The sequence below is a fragment of the Capricornis sumatraensis genome, chromosome 11 (assembly GCF_032405125.1).
Source record: "Capricornis sumatraensis isolate serow.1 chromosome 11, serow.2, whole genome shotgun sequence".
Classification (NCBI taxonomy): Eukaryota; Metazoa; Chordata; class Mammalia; order Artiodactyla; family Bovidae; genus Capricornis; species Capricornis sumatraensis.
This window is the reverse complement of record NC_091079.1, coordinates 23,988,534-24,003,470: the sequence shown is the minus strand read 5'-3', so window position 1 is coordinate 24,003,470 and position 14,937 is coordinate 23,988,534. Positions and strand designations below refer to the sequence as shown.

Below are 14,937 nucleotides of genomic sequence, written 5' to 3'. Positions count from 1 at the left end.
CATTAAGTCCATAATAAAAGCAACTAACACATGTCCAGTCCACTGGTCCCTGGGCTGCCCCCTCCTCCCGTCCACACAGGCTCAGGGCCACCCTGGCAGCCCTATCTCACTGGGATTATTCCCCGATCTATCAGTTTCTGGCTTGTGAACATGCCGGTCCAGGAACAGCTGAAGACACGCTGCCTCCCCCTTCTTTGACAGTTCTGTTTATTCAGGACATTCTGCAAGTGTTGTTGATAAGCAGCAAAACCCAGCCTGATAGCTGTTTCTTTAATTTATTTTTTTTCCATTCCTACATTTTTAAAATTTAAATTTATTTATTTTAATTGGAGGACAATTACTTTACAATGTTGTGTTGGTTTCTGCTGTAACAGCACAGATCAGCTGCAAATACATATACATATTCCCTCCCGCATTGATAACTTTTTTTTTTGATGTGGACCAGTTTTAAAGTCTTTACTGAATTTGCTACAATTTGTTGAGTTTGTTCCTGTTTTATGTTTTGGTTTTCTGGCCATGAGGCAGGTGGGATTTAGTTCCCTGACCAGGGATTGAATCCCCAGCTCCTGCACTGGAAGGCGAAGTCTCAACCACTAGACCACCATGGCGACTCTCAACTGCAGTAGCTGTGGGACCTTATACAAGTTACTTAGCTGCCCTCTTACTCAGTTTCCCCCTTTATAAAGGGGGCGGATAATAGCAGCTACTCTGCAGGGCTCTTGTCAGGATCAACAACATTAATATATATTAAGCATCTAAGAAGGCTCTGGGACCATGGTGAGTGATGTATACAACCTGGTCTTCATCATCACTACCACCACCGCCATAATCATCTGCAATGGGTGATCTGCCGCTGGATTCTTGGACACTTCACCAAATAGACCTATTGACTCAGCGTTCTGGTATGCAATGCATATAGCCAGGACTGGATACAGACAATTAAATGCATTAGCCCCAAGAGTGAGAAAAATTAAGGATATTAACAAGAGTGTGTCACGGAAGTGAAGTCATCGCCACTCCCTATTTGGTTATCATAAGAAGTATGCGAACACAGGTTTTGCTGCTCAGCAACAGCGAAGCCCTAGAGAAACCCTTTCATTTCTCTGACCCTTAGTTATTTGTTAGATCCCATATAAAGTGGATATGACTGATTTATCCCTCCATTGCATTAATTCATTCATTTGGGTATTTCATTAACTCAAACGTATTTTTGGCCAAAGAGATCTTTCCTTTGGGAGCAAGGCCATGCCATTTTCCTAGATCCAGTACGCTTACTATCATTCCACAGTTGCCTACTGAACATTTGTTGAACAAGTCCCTGACCTAGAGTCAACCATAAATGTGATAATGTGTCTATATCACATTTTGAGGAGGAAACCTGTTAGAACTCACCATCCAGGCCATGGACACAGACTACCAGGTGAATCCCATCTTCCAAATTTTCTTCCTCTTCCTCTGGTGGGAAATACGGTATGTCAGAAGCTAGTACAGATAAGTCACTGTACAGAAATCCATCAATCTTCAGCTCTTTTTTAAATTTCTCTTTGGCCTGATAAAAACTGGAGAATACACTAATTAATCACAAGCCGAGCTGTGTGCTCCATGTTGAACAGGGGATGAGTTGAGCTGAGATGCAGGAGTGATGAACATCTATAAGGAAGTCTCTGCCAAGCGGCAAAGGCTGAATATGGTACCTCAAGGGAGAGGCTAGTGAAGGAGGCTTGGTTCTGAAGGAGGCAAGAAAGCAATCCAGGAAAAACAAAGGCTAGCTTGAGTTGGTTTCTGCAAATGTGGTTCCTGCAATGAACAGAACCTCAGAGATTCTATCCAGCTTCAAGGACCCATACGATCTTTAAGCAGTGTTCCAGGAATGAAAGTTTATTACCCTGGCCTCCACCTACTTCTCCAGCATCATCCCCCAGCCCCCAGAAAGAACAGTTGGAGAAGATATTTCATTCCCTGCATGAATTATGTATCATATCTTTACTTCCATGCATTGTGCATTCGGGTCTATCTGCCTGAAATGCCTTTCCCACCTGGTTATCATCTTCTTTGCCTGGCTACCTGGCCAAGTGGTGATTGAAAGCATGAACACAGGAGTCAGAACCCCAAGGTCACAATCTCAGCTTTGACACTTGCTACCTGGGGGTTTCCCTAGTGGCTCAGTAGTAAAGAATCTGCCTGTCAATGCAGGAGACGTGGGTTCCATCCCTGGGTTGGGAAGATCCCCTGGAGAAGGAAACAGCAACCTACTCCAGTGTTCTTGCCTGGGAAATCCCATGGATGGAAGATCCTGGTGGGCTACAGTCCCTGGGGTGGCAAAGAGTTAGACACAACTTCGTGACTAAACAGCAACCTGTGGGCCAACTAGTAACCGCCCTGCATTGTTTCCTCATTTGTGAAAAATGAGAGGAATCACACCCTCATTGAATTCATAAAGGTGTCTCTGTTTTGTGTATGAAGCGATATAATCAATACAAAATGCTTAAAATCGTACTTGGAACAGAGTAAATAGTGAAATAAAAAGATGAAATCTATTACCAGCCTTATCATCATCACCATCATTGTCATCAACATGGTGTCTCATAGTTTCTCCTCCACTTAGGCGTCATCTCTAAAGAGCTTCTCCTGGCCACCATCCATTTCCATCCACACTGACTGCTCCACAGAAAAATTAGGTCCTGCTTTTTCCGGCTCAGCTGTGCACACATGAACCACCCCGTGCACTCAACTGCTCTCATCTGCTTCTGTCATCTCTCCACCTCCTTCTTAGACTGAGAGCCCAGAACACTAGCCAGTACCAGATAGTGTCTGCCATGTATTAATTAAACTGATGACATGGGCATATAATAGGTATTGAATAGCCTTCAGAAAACACGGGATCCAAAATTTACCTGTCTGTGCCATTTCTTTTGGAGATATTGTTAATATGTAACTGTTCAACGCTTTTTTGAACAAGTGAGTGAAATGGGATTTTTTGGTTAAATGATTCAATACTATATTTAATCAAATGCATAGTTTATAGGGGAAGGACTACTATGAATACAATCCCAAGACAAGGATAAAGGGATGGATTCTGGCATTTCAAAAGGAATGATAAGCTTAATAATCACACAAGAGGTATTTAGGAAGAAAGTCTGATGAATTAGTCCTATTCTCAAATGGCTCTTAAAGGAATTGTGCAAAGACAGAGGTCGTTCATCATAAGAAAAACTGAAAAAAACATTTACAGTTTATCTCTAAAGGATTTTGTTAATAATTCATGGTACATTTATACAATGGAACATTATTTAAACACTACAATGGTAATGGAAAACAGATTTATAAACGTAGAAAGATGTTTCCAATATATGAAACTGGAAAAAACTTGGAGCTTGTAAAAATTATCTTACTTTTGCACATTAATAATATATACATTGGAGAAGGAAATGGCAACCCACTCCAATGTTTTTGCCTGGGAAATCCCATGGACAGAGGAGCTTGGATGGCTGTAGTCCATGGAGTCACAAAGAGTTGGACACGACTTAGTGAGTTAAAGAAGAACAACACAATATATACATAAGAATGCACATAGGAAAAAATATAGAAGAACTTACACATGGGCTATATTTGAGAGATGAGGTTATTGATCATTTTTACTTCCTTTTACTATTCTACATTCCTGACTTGTACAATAGGAGCATCTTACTTTATTTAAATCAGAAAATACCTGGTACGCAATCCTGCAACAGTATGCATGAAACTGAGAAATATGTGGGAAAGCCTGAAAGATGATGCTGGGATAGGTTAGCCATCAGCAAACCTACCTGAACATCCTTTCGCTGACTTCCTCCTCCAGCTTTCTGGAATGGTTAGGGACGACTCCAAAGGAACCCAAAGGTTGATGAGTGATGGGGAACGGGGTCTGTTTGGAAGAGAATCCAGCCCTGGCAGGGGTCTCCTTGGGCACAGACGAGAAAGGGAGACAGGTGGCAGTGCAAGACACAGACAGGTTGACGACCTCGACAGCTTTCAGGCTGTCCAGAGAGAAGGTCTCTGCAGAGGTCACGTGGGACAGCATGATGGAGGTGCCTGGCCTGGGCTCCTGGTTTCCCGTAACCAGGGAGGGAACGGACTGAGTCACGGCAGAGCCCACGCCTGCTTCACGGTCAGCCTCTGGGAAGGTGTCAGCCCCTCTGTTTGGTGCCGTCTCCTCCATGACACCAAGGGAGCTGCTTTGCTCACCTGCAGAATCCATATCGATGGATGGTGCACAGCTTACTTCAGGCACCTTGGGGCGGGTGAAACTCTCAACATCCAACATGCCGCTGTCGAGAGGAGCTCCTGTCCCTGCATCGGAGTCTCCAGGCATGCTTTTTGGAGTCTCCACAAGTTCTCTGGGCAAAGCTCTGTGCCCAGGTGATGCAAGTCCGAGGAGGCGTGGTATTTTTAAACCCAGACCTTTGGTTTCAACACCTGGAGGGTTGTCAGTCCTGCCATCCAGACAACAGGGGCCTTGGGGGTCAAACCGATCCTCTTGACCTTTGGGGATATCTATGTAACCGGGGCCCTGCAGGTTGTCAGCATCTGAGACTTCCTCCACAAGGGCATGGTCGACCCCAGCTTCCTGGATTGCGGGGCCATCGCTGGGTCGAAGGCAGCGTCCTGAGGGGCTGGTGCTCTCGATGGGCACGGTTGAAGTTTCAGAGGGACCTCCCCTATGCCGTGTAGAGTCCGCATCTTCAGCAGACTCCTCGGGGCTACTGATCTGGGGCGCGGACACTGACTTGGTCAGCTTCGTGAGTGCCAGTTCCCGCTCCTCCTCCTCAAAAGGCAAAGAGCTAATGGACGTGAGGGAGGCCTGGATCCCGCTCGGCAAGCTCGTGTTGCTCTCGGTGTGCCCCCCCTCCAGGGAGTTTCTGTGCAGGGCGTGTCTTCGGACCAGCTGGTGCAAGAAGTCCCTGTCACTGGGTAGCTCCAGGGTTCTGCTGCGAGCCTCGGACCAGGCAACGGAGCTTGGCTCGCTCTCAATGCCTGAGTCGGAGATGATGGAAGCAGATCTCTTGATGACCCCAGAGAGGACACACACTTCCTCCTTCTCCTCTGCCTTAGGGTCCTTTGGTGAACCCTTGATGTCCAAGGGGTCCCTCAAAGAAGAGTTCAGGGGCTCACAGGGCTCTGAGGGGGTGACCTTCAGACTCAGCAGCACCACCTTGCTGCCTTGGTCTACCCCCTTTCCTAGACTACTTAACTCATGCAGGGTGGTTTTCTCTGAAGAGACAGCACTGTGATGACCTCCACCTGCTACCCCTTTGGTTCGCTCAGTTCTGCCTAATCCGTGCTTGTCTCTGGAGCACCCACTCTCATGCTGGGCACCAGTGAGCACTGTGGGTTCTGCTCTGAAGGGGTTCTTATTGCTAGATTTCACGTCAATGTAGGTCAGTGCTGGGGCCTGGCCATCCTCTGGACCAGGGCTCCTCCTGGGCAGGTCCTCATCTGCCAGCGGATGCCCCCCATCATCAGACCTTGGGCCAGTCTGATGGTCAACTTCAGGCACACCTGCCTTGCTCTGGAATTCACCAACTGTCAGATATACCTGAGATTCAGAGCATACGTCCATATGACTGGGTGTGGCGACATTCTTACTGGGCCCTGGACACCTAAGAACCTCCTCATCAGAGTCCGTGGGGGGTGGTTTCATGGAGGCCAAGACTAGGTTTTCCCTCAGAGGTGATTTTCTATTTACAACAAGGTTCTCCTCTCTGTTGTTCAGGTTCATTATTGCTGGACTTGTTGCTGGAACATCAAAATTAGGGTAAATATTCAAATTACATCCTACAGAAAGAAAACAAGAAAGAAAGAAAAATGTGTTATACTCTTCAGAATCCACATTCACAAATGATCCACCTGATTGTATAATAAAGAGTTTGTCTGCACTCTTTTCCTTGATCCTGAGAGATAACCTCTAAATTCTTGAAATTTCACAAGTAAGAAGGGCTTCCCTGGTGGCTCAGTGGTAAAGAATCCACCTGCCAATGTAGGAGATGCAAGTTCGATCCCTGTGTCAGGAAGATCCCCTGGAGAAGAGCATGGCAATGCACTCCAGTATTCTTGCCTGGGAAATCCCATGGACAGAGGAGCCTGGCGGGCTACAGTCCGTGGGGCTGCGAAGAGTCGGACGTGACTAAACAACTAAATGATAACAAAGGGTGTCAGTTACTCATGTTGGATTCTGATAGACAGTGGTGCTTATTTTAAATATCTTTTCCAACTGTTGAAATTTTCTGTAGTTCAACCACATAAATATAAAGAAGATTAACATACATATAACATATATTAGCATATATATATACACACACACGTACATGTGCAGGTGTGTATGCACGTGCACACACACACAAGCCAATGTTTTGCACTTGTTTTGAGCAGCTGGGTTGGCTGCTATCTCTGGAGCTTATACACATTCAAGCTGTTATGCAGTGTAGACACTAGATGTCAGGGTACAACTAACTGAAAACCAAATAACGTGTTTTGTTTGAAATGCTGTACTGTTTTCAGAAGTCACCTAGACTTTTATGTTTTAATTGGTGGATAATTGCCTTACAATAGTGTGTTGGTTTCTGCTGTACATCAACATGAATCAGCCATAGCTATACACAATGTCCCCTCCCTCTTGAACCTCCCTCCCACATCCCACCCCAGGAGTCCAGAAGCGGGTCTTTCCTGTAACTGTCCTTGAGTTCCATGAGTTTGTCCGTTCACCGGGGAGAAATCATTTCCAACAACAAGCTTAATCTTCGTTCCTGCTTTTCCTCTGTGAACTGACAAAACACCTCACTGATTTGTTCCCATGGCTGTTGGGAGGTAAGCAGAGCAGCCGATGGGAACCCAATGGTAATTCCAACTCTTGAGTTTTTCCAAAACTAAAAAGACACACCTGTGGCTGGGCAGTCCACATATCTGTCCTCGAAGATAACGGGCAGGGTGTTCCAGTCTCCGTCAATGTCCAAGCACTCTGCGGGCAGCGGTGGCATGGTGGTGAGGTACTCCGAATTCCGGATATCCAGGGACAGCTGGCTGTGGGTCTGGATCCTGGGGAACATGGACCCAGTAAGCATCCAAGGGAGATTTAAAGGTTTTATTCCTGCTGCCCCTTCCCTCTCACCCCAAGACAGCGTTTAGAAGGTGTACAGTAGACAATAACAATTGCCATCTGTCTATCCACCCTTCCTTTCTTCCCAGCTACCTATCCAGCCCCCAAAGCCCTGGCTATAGGTCTTCATATCAACATTTTCACATTCGTTCATTCAACAAACTGTCACTGAACACTTCCTTCCTATGTGAAAAGAACTGGCTGGCATTGGTCAAACAGGAAGAGACGTGATAAAACATACCCTTGCAAAAAACCAGTTCTACGTCACTTTTAAACACTTTTTAAATAGTGCAACCCATGGCAAGAAATGCCCTCCATTTTCCATGGCTGCCCAGGACAATCACACACACTCCCAGAAACACTCATGCTGAAACAAAAGCTTCAGAAATACTTCTTCTTATTACTACCTATCTTATCTTATTTCATTTTAAGTGTTGCTCTAAAGCCATGAAGACAAATTCATAGTCCACTAAATGGCTGTAACCTATTGCTTGAGAAACACACTCTCGTCTGTGCTTGAATAAGACAGGCCTTGACAGCTGAGTTTCACTTGTCCACCCTGATTTGGGAGGATGGTTCTTTCTCTGATGCAAGCACCATGACCTCCCTCCCCTCCGCCTCTGACTCTAGATGCGAATGCCTGTGAACAGGCTTTGTTGCCAGCATCAGAGAGCCCATGTTCACTATCTCAATCTAAGGTTTCATTCTGTTCACAGCACTGAGGACCTGTCCCTTGGTAATTTTCTCAATCTGAAATAGAATTTCCCTCTCAATTCTATAGTTCTTATTCTTTTATTTTAAAAAATTTACTTTTAGTTGGAGGATAACAGCTTTACAATGTTGCATTGGTTTCTGCTGTACAACAATGTGCAGTATAAGCATACATATATCCCCTACCTCTTGAGCCTCCCTCCCACCCCTCCCTCCCACCCCTTTAGGATACAGTGCTTATTCTTAATGACCTAATTAAAAGTTCTGTTGTTGTTGTTTACTCACTAAGTCATGTCTGACTCTTTGGGACCCCATGGACTGCAGCACCCCAGGCTCCCCTGTCCTTCACTATCTCCCATAGTTTGCTCAAATTCATGTCCATTGAGTCAGTGATGATATCTAACCATTTCATCCCCTGTCGGCCCCTTCTCCTCCTGTCCTCAATCTTTCCCAGCATCAGGGTCTTTTCCAGTGAGTTGGCTCTTCGCATCAGGTGGCCAAAATATTGGAGCTTCAGCTTCAACATCTGTCCTTCTGATGAATATTCAGGGTTGATTTCCCTTAGGATTGACTGGTTTGGTGTCCCTGCTGTCCAAGGGACTCTCAGGAGTCTTCTAAGTTTGCCTCCTCCTACCTAGCATCGTTGCTATCCTAGTGTATGCCCTTTATTATAGGTTAATATCTACTACTAATCAAATGGTAATCAATTTCCCTAATAGCTGAAGTTACACTATGGGACAAATTATATAATCACTTAGGTATCTGCAGGGCTCAGACCCTCACCTGCTTTAGAGCTCTGCTCAAATGTCTCCTCAGGGAGCCCGTCTCTGATATATCTAGGAAATAGCACCTTCTTCAGCCTGTCACACTGATATATTTCTTCACAGCATTTACTACATTTGGCATATCATATTTATTTATTTATGTTTAAATATGTTTCCATTACTAAAATATGAGCTCCATGAGAACATGTCTGTTTGGTTCACTGCTGGATATCCAATGCCCAAAATAGTATCTGGCATACAGTCAACACTAAATAGGCCCTTGTTGAATGAAGGAATCTGCCTTTTACACCTAAGCACAGAGAAAGGTTCAGTAACTAGTCAGATGTCACAAGAAGTATAAGTTCCAGGATCAAAATTTCAAAACATGTATATGAGATTTTAAATCCAAGGTCTTTCCACCATAGTCACTTGCCAGTTTTTTAAGACGTTAGTTATAAATATCATAGCATGAAGTGTGATTTCTTTATCCTGGCCCATAAGTTTCCACACAGGTTCGGTCCTACCCGACTTCTCCTACTTGCTCACTCCAGTGTAGCTATGCTTGCTTCTTGAAGCTTTCAAACACCTTATGTTCCCATATAAGAAATCTTTACACCAGCTATCCCCTGTGACTCAACAGTCTTCTGTCATATCAGGATATGACTTATTATAACCCCAATTCAGTTCAGCTGCTCAGTCGCATCCGACTCTTTGTGACCCCATGGATTGCAGCACACCAGGCTTTCCTGTCCATCACCAACTTCCAGACCTGGAGTTCTAGTATAATCCAGTCTCTGCTCCAATGCTACACCCTCAGAAAAGTGGTATTTTATCACTTTGGCCAAAACATTCCTAACCTCTAAGTAATGCTTTCGCCATATTATATTGACATACAGGTTGTTCTTCAGTTGCTCAGTTATGTCTGAATCTTTGCCACTTTATGGACTGTAGCACACCAGGCTTTCCTGTCCTTCACCATCTCCCAGAGCTTGCTCAAACTCATGCCCATTGAGTCGGTGATGCCATCCAACCATCTCATCCTCTGTCATCCCCTTCTCCTCCCGCCTTCAATATTTCCCAGCATCAATATTTCCATGAGTTGGTTCCTTGCATCAGGTAGCCAAAGTATTGGAACTTCAGCTTCAGCATCAATCCTTCCAATGAATATGCAGGGTTGATTTCCTTTAGGATTGACTGGTTTGATCTCACTGCAGTCCAAGAGAGTCACAAGAATCTTCACCAACACCATAATTTGAAAGCATCAATTCTTTGGCACTCAGACTTCTTTATGGTCTAACTCTCACATCCACACATGACTACATACAGGTTTTACAGGTGTAAAAAGGATGCAAGTGAAAAGATCTTCAGGTCTGTCCTAAGTGATAGATGAATTTCAGTGTTTTTCCTGCTGGATTTACTGGGGCATCTCAAACATTATTCCACCCAAATTTATTTTGGAGACAAACATACTATTCAGAAACAGAAAGAAACCCATAAACTTGTGTAGCCAAGACCAAACACCATGGAGGAAGCAGGAAGCACTGACTCTGCCCACCAGGGAAATCTACAACGAGAGACAATGATCTCCTCTTCAGTCAACCCTCTGACTTTTCTGTGTATTTTTACATTTTTTCCCATCTATCCTCCTAATTAGGTGGTTCAGTATTAATTCTTATGCTCAATGCATTTCATAGCTGCTACAAAGTCTCAGGTGAATTCTATGGGCTTTTTTTTTTTTCCCTGACATAGCTTGTGGCCATACCACCTGCTCCTATTTCATTTTGCAAAAAGGACTCAGCACAGATGTCTTCAGGGACCTAGGAAGTCTTGAATCTGTCTACAGAACCATCATGATACTCAACAACAGCAAAAACTCTGACTGTTGACCTTCTCTGCCACCTGCCAGCTCCAACCTCTGCAATCTGTCTGGCTCTTGCCTTCAGAGAAAATGTACCTGAATGTAAAGAGATGGGCAGACTCTCTCGTTCATAATCAGGGATGAAGGGAAGAGCTAACTTTGAACAAGAATGTCCTTGGCGCTCATGGTGTGACGTGGACATGCCATTGGTTACTTACAGGTTTTCCTGAAAAGTCAGGACTGCAAGTTTTTGGTGCTCCATATAAAAGAAGGCCTCAGAAAACCTTCGGACCTGAAGAATAAAACAGTATAAACAGCGTGACTCATTGGGTGGGTTTACCTTCATTTTCTAAAAGGAAATTAAGGCTTAGTGAGGGAAGTAACATATATGAATAAGAAGAGAGCTGAGCCCACAACCCAGAGGTTCCGAAACACCTTTCTACCCTCCACAGTTGCCCTCTCTCATTTCTAGTTCTTAACACAAATCTGATTTATGGACACAATTGAACACATGTTTATTGATCTGCTCTTGTTTGGCATTCTGTCATTTTTTAAAGGTCTTATTTCTTCTACTAGAATAAAAGACACTTGAAAACAGAGGCCATAAATAAATGCAGATGAATTAGAGCGTGCAAACTCAGTCATGTAAGTGTGTCCAGAGACTCAGCTATTTGTCCTCTTGCTGGAAATAAGAGGACCAACATCTTTTATTATGCATGCGTCCCCACCCCCTGTGCACTTCCACCTGGTGTCCAAAAAAAAAAAATGGCCTTAAGAACAATGGATGACATGTGAAGACACTTCTTCAAAATACTTTCAAAGCACTTCATCATATCCTTTAATATCAGCTCGCCATCACTTGGTAGCCAAGACTGGTACTTTATGAACAGAAGAGCAAAGAACTTTCTTAGAACAAATGGGCTTCCCTGTGGCTCAGTTGGTAAAGAATCTGCCTGCAATGCAGGAGACCCTGGTTTGATTCTTGAGTCAGGAAGATCCCCTGGAGTAGGGAAAGGCTACTCACACTCCAGTATTCTGGCCCGGGAGAATTCCATGGACTGTAGAGTCCAGGGGGTCGCAAAGAGTCGGACACGACTGAGCAACTTTCAGAGCAAAGAACTGAGAACCAAAGGAAGTTCACAGAGTTTCTCTGCAAGTTCATGGTGGGTCAGGACTAGCACTTGGATTGACAGCAGCCAATCCTGACTTTTATTCTGCCCGATGAACCAGCTGTTGAAAAGCTTCCTTGAGATATCTCTGCCATGTGACTACAGAACTTATACTGTTTGACCCCTTACCCGCAGGGTGTGATGCTCCTGGGTGAGATAAGTGGTCACTTGGGAGTGCAGTGTCACTGTGTCCAGGAACTGGGTCCACAGGGCCATCAGGTGGGAGGCCAGCCAGGCAAGATCCTTACTTATCTGCTCAGCTATCTTCTCTGGATTATTCAACATCTGGGGAGGCAAAAGGTTGCAGTGAAGGGCCTCTGCTCCATGCAGCCACTGCCGTCTTCCTCTGAAGCCTTTGCTGGCTTCTCTGCTTGTAATGAATCCCTCTCTCCAGACTCTCCTCTATAGCCCATTATGTTCTGAACTCAGTATCTGGCCATCATGATAGCTTCCAATTATTAAGTTACTACTTGGTAAGTAAAACACGAAGCGTCTTTTTAAATATATGCATGAACTACTTAATCTCTACAATGAACCTTTGTTAGAATTATTGTAACTATCATTTTACACAAAAATAAAATGAGAGAATTAAATAGAGCATATCCAAAGTCACAAAAAGCTGGGATTAGCCTGTAAGATCATCCCCCCACAAAGCCAGGGCACCATGCTGCCTTTCCAGAGTAGGTGCTGGAAAACATCTGAGAAACGATGAAGTCTTTATAACTTCACAGACAGCATCAAACTCACTAGGTGATTTCCACATGATTTCCACAGACCCAGCACCATCTTGCTGCCACGACTTCATATTTCCTAAGTAGAATCCAAGGCTGACTTAACAAAAGCTTGAAAGACTCAGCCTAGAAAGGGCCTAGAGCTCTTGGAGGAACCTCGGGCTAGCTTCAGTTTAAAGCTAGGAGAGCCACCTGCTTGGGGGTGACTTTTATTCTGGAGAGGTGAGAAGAGAGATTACATCTCTGAGGACAGCCAGAGAACCAGTGGGTCCAAGCCTAATACTGAATCCTAGGCTTCATCATTTATCGACCAATAATTTAAAGTCCATCTCCCATGACCCAGGCTCATGCTTAGAATACATGGGGACACGAAGATGAATAAGAGAGTGTCTCTGCCTACAGAGAGCCTCATCCAGTGCAGGAGGTAGGAAGGTGAGTTTACCATGAAGAGTATAGCCATTATTTTAGAATAACTTTAAATGTTGTATAATCTATAAAATATCAAAGATTATGTTGTACACCTGAAACCAATGTAATATTATAATTCAACAATACTTCAATACAAATGTGTATAGTATCCTTATCCTTAAGATATGGTTAAACATGAACTCAAGAACATTGAAAAAAAAAAAAAGTTTAGGGATCTATCTGCCCTGGAAGATGATGCAAAGATACATAACCATGGCCATTTCAAACTCATCTCTAAGCTCCTTCTTTGCTGTGTGCCTCAGTTTCTCATCTGCAAAATGAAGGTGCAGAGCAAATAACTGTTTATTGGACGTAATGATGTCCAAAGCCTAGCCTGAAACACTGAAAGGTCTCTTCACTCTTCTTGGACTAACAGCTGACACTAGCAAAATGCACAGAGGGTGGAGCGAAGCATCTGAGAGTGAGGAAAACAGAGAAGAAGAAATCTGACACCCAGCAAGGCTCTTTAATTGTTGGGTATTGATGCTTTGTAATTAATGACTAGCTTCCAGATACCGAGCATCACTCAACTGTAGCGTCTCTAAGCTGCTTCTTCCAAGGGGAAAGATATGTCTCTGATGAAGACATAAGGTGCAAAACTCCAAAACGAAAGAATGACCCTTACTTTCTTCTCATGGAAGGATTGCTTCCATCACTGGTTCTGTTGGGAGTCAGGGAGAAAACGGGATGTTCAGTCTTGATTCAGGCCCATAATCCATGGCCCAAAGTGTTAAGGGTCAGAAAAAGAAGGACTGGGAGGGTGGGGGACAGGGTCAGCCACTGGAAAACCTCCAGGCTGGAGAGTAAAGCTTTTAAATGGACTACTAGTGGCTTATCTTTAAATTCTCCAACCTGTTACCCTCACTAATGGACACCAAGCTCCTGTATCAGCACAAAACACTTTTTTGCCCTGATCATGTTCCCAGCTGTACCTCTGGCCTGGGGCTACCCATGGCTCCAGCCACATCAACCTGAACACACAGCTCTTTGCAAGCACCAGACCCTTGATTGGCTTGCACCTCTCCTTGGAAGGTCTCCTCCCATCTTCCAATCTCCTTTCCTCGTCTCTTCACCACTTTGGACTTGTCTGTTCTCTAGCAGGGAAATGTTTCCAGAGCCAGTGCAGTTTGCCTTGTTTCTTTCTTTTCAAATTAATTTTTGTTAGAACTGCTTTCTTTTTTAAAAAAAAATATAAATTTATTTATTTTAATTGGAGGTTAATTACTTTACAATAATGTATTGGTTTTGCCATACATCCACATGAATCCACCACAGGTATACACGTGTTCCCCATCCTGAACCCCTCTCCCTCCTCCCTCCCTGTAGGGTGGGATGATTTGGGAGAATGGCATTGAAACATGTATAATATCATATATGAAACGAATTGCCAGTCCAGGTTCAATGCATGATACTGGATGCTTGGGGCTGGTGCACTACAACTGCTTTATGATTTGTGTTAGTTTCAACTGTATGGCAAGACGCATCAGCCATACATATACACACATCAGTCTGCCTTGCTTCTGATGGTTCTTTCGAAACTTCTGCCGTGTTTCAAGTGTGAGACTAGCCCTCCTCTCCTTGAAGTCTACTTGACCTAGCACAGACCACTCTCAGGGCACCACTTGCCAGGTATTGCTCAGTGCCCTGCCTGGCCTGCACACTGAGGTGTATCCTTTTCAATATTCTCAGTATCTTCTCAGCGGCTGATGGATGATGAAAACTCAGCAGTTCTTTCCTGAGTAAACATGTGATTCTGCATCTGTTGAGAGGCACCTGGGCCTCAGCAACTGGACTTCCCTCACTGGGCTTCTTATCCCAACACCCCAGCCCTCCCCACCCTCCGTTTCAGCAATACTGACAAACGCAGCATGAATTCTGAGCTCAGCCACCAGAGAGGTAAGGCAAAGCCGTTCATTAAATGTCTCTTTGGGAGAATTATTTTTTCCCCTAGTTGATGACAGAAACGGCTCCAGATAAGATTAAGAAAGCTTCTAATTAAGCCACAAGAGGATTTTCCTACCCTCACGGAGGCCTGGGCCTGTTCAATTACAGATGATGGGCGTGGAAGGGTCTCTCTGGTGAGAAAAAGAGAAGTCCTTCCTGC

General features: G+C 44.4%; 1 protein-coding gene across 1 annotated transcript in view; it reads right to left on the bottom strand.

The window, feature by feature from the left end:
• The window catches only part of FAM135B (family with sequence similarity 135 member B), a 156,438-nt gene that overhangs the window by 9,224 nt on the left and 132,277 nt on the right, over nucleotides 1-14,937 (bottom strand). Inside the window, exons 9-13 of the mRNA XM_068983823.1 lie at nucleotides 11,764-11,919; nucleotides 10,684-10,757; nucleotides 6,917-7,071; nucleotides 3,807-5,814; nucleotides 1,393-1,559 (exon numbers count right to left, since the gene is read on the bottom strand). Of these exons, the coding sequence (XP_068839924.1) occupies nucleotides 1,393-1,559; nucleotides 3,807-5,814; nucleotides 6,917-7,071; nucleotides 10,684-10,757; nucleotides 11,764-11,919 (2,560 nt within the window). The remainder of the gene's footprint in view (nucleotides 1-1,392; nucleotides 1,560-3,806; nucleotides 5,815-6,916; nucleotides 7,072-10,683; nucleotides 10,758-11,763; nucleotides 11,920-14,937) is intronic.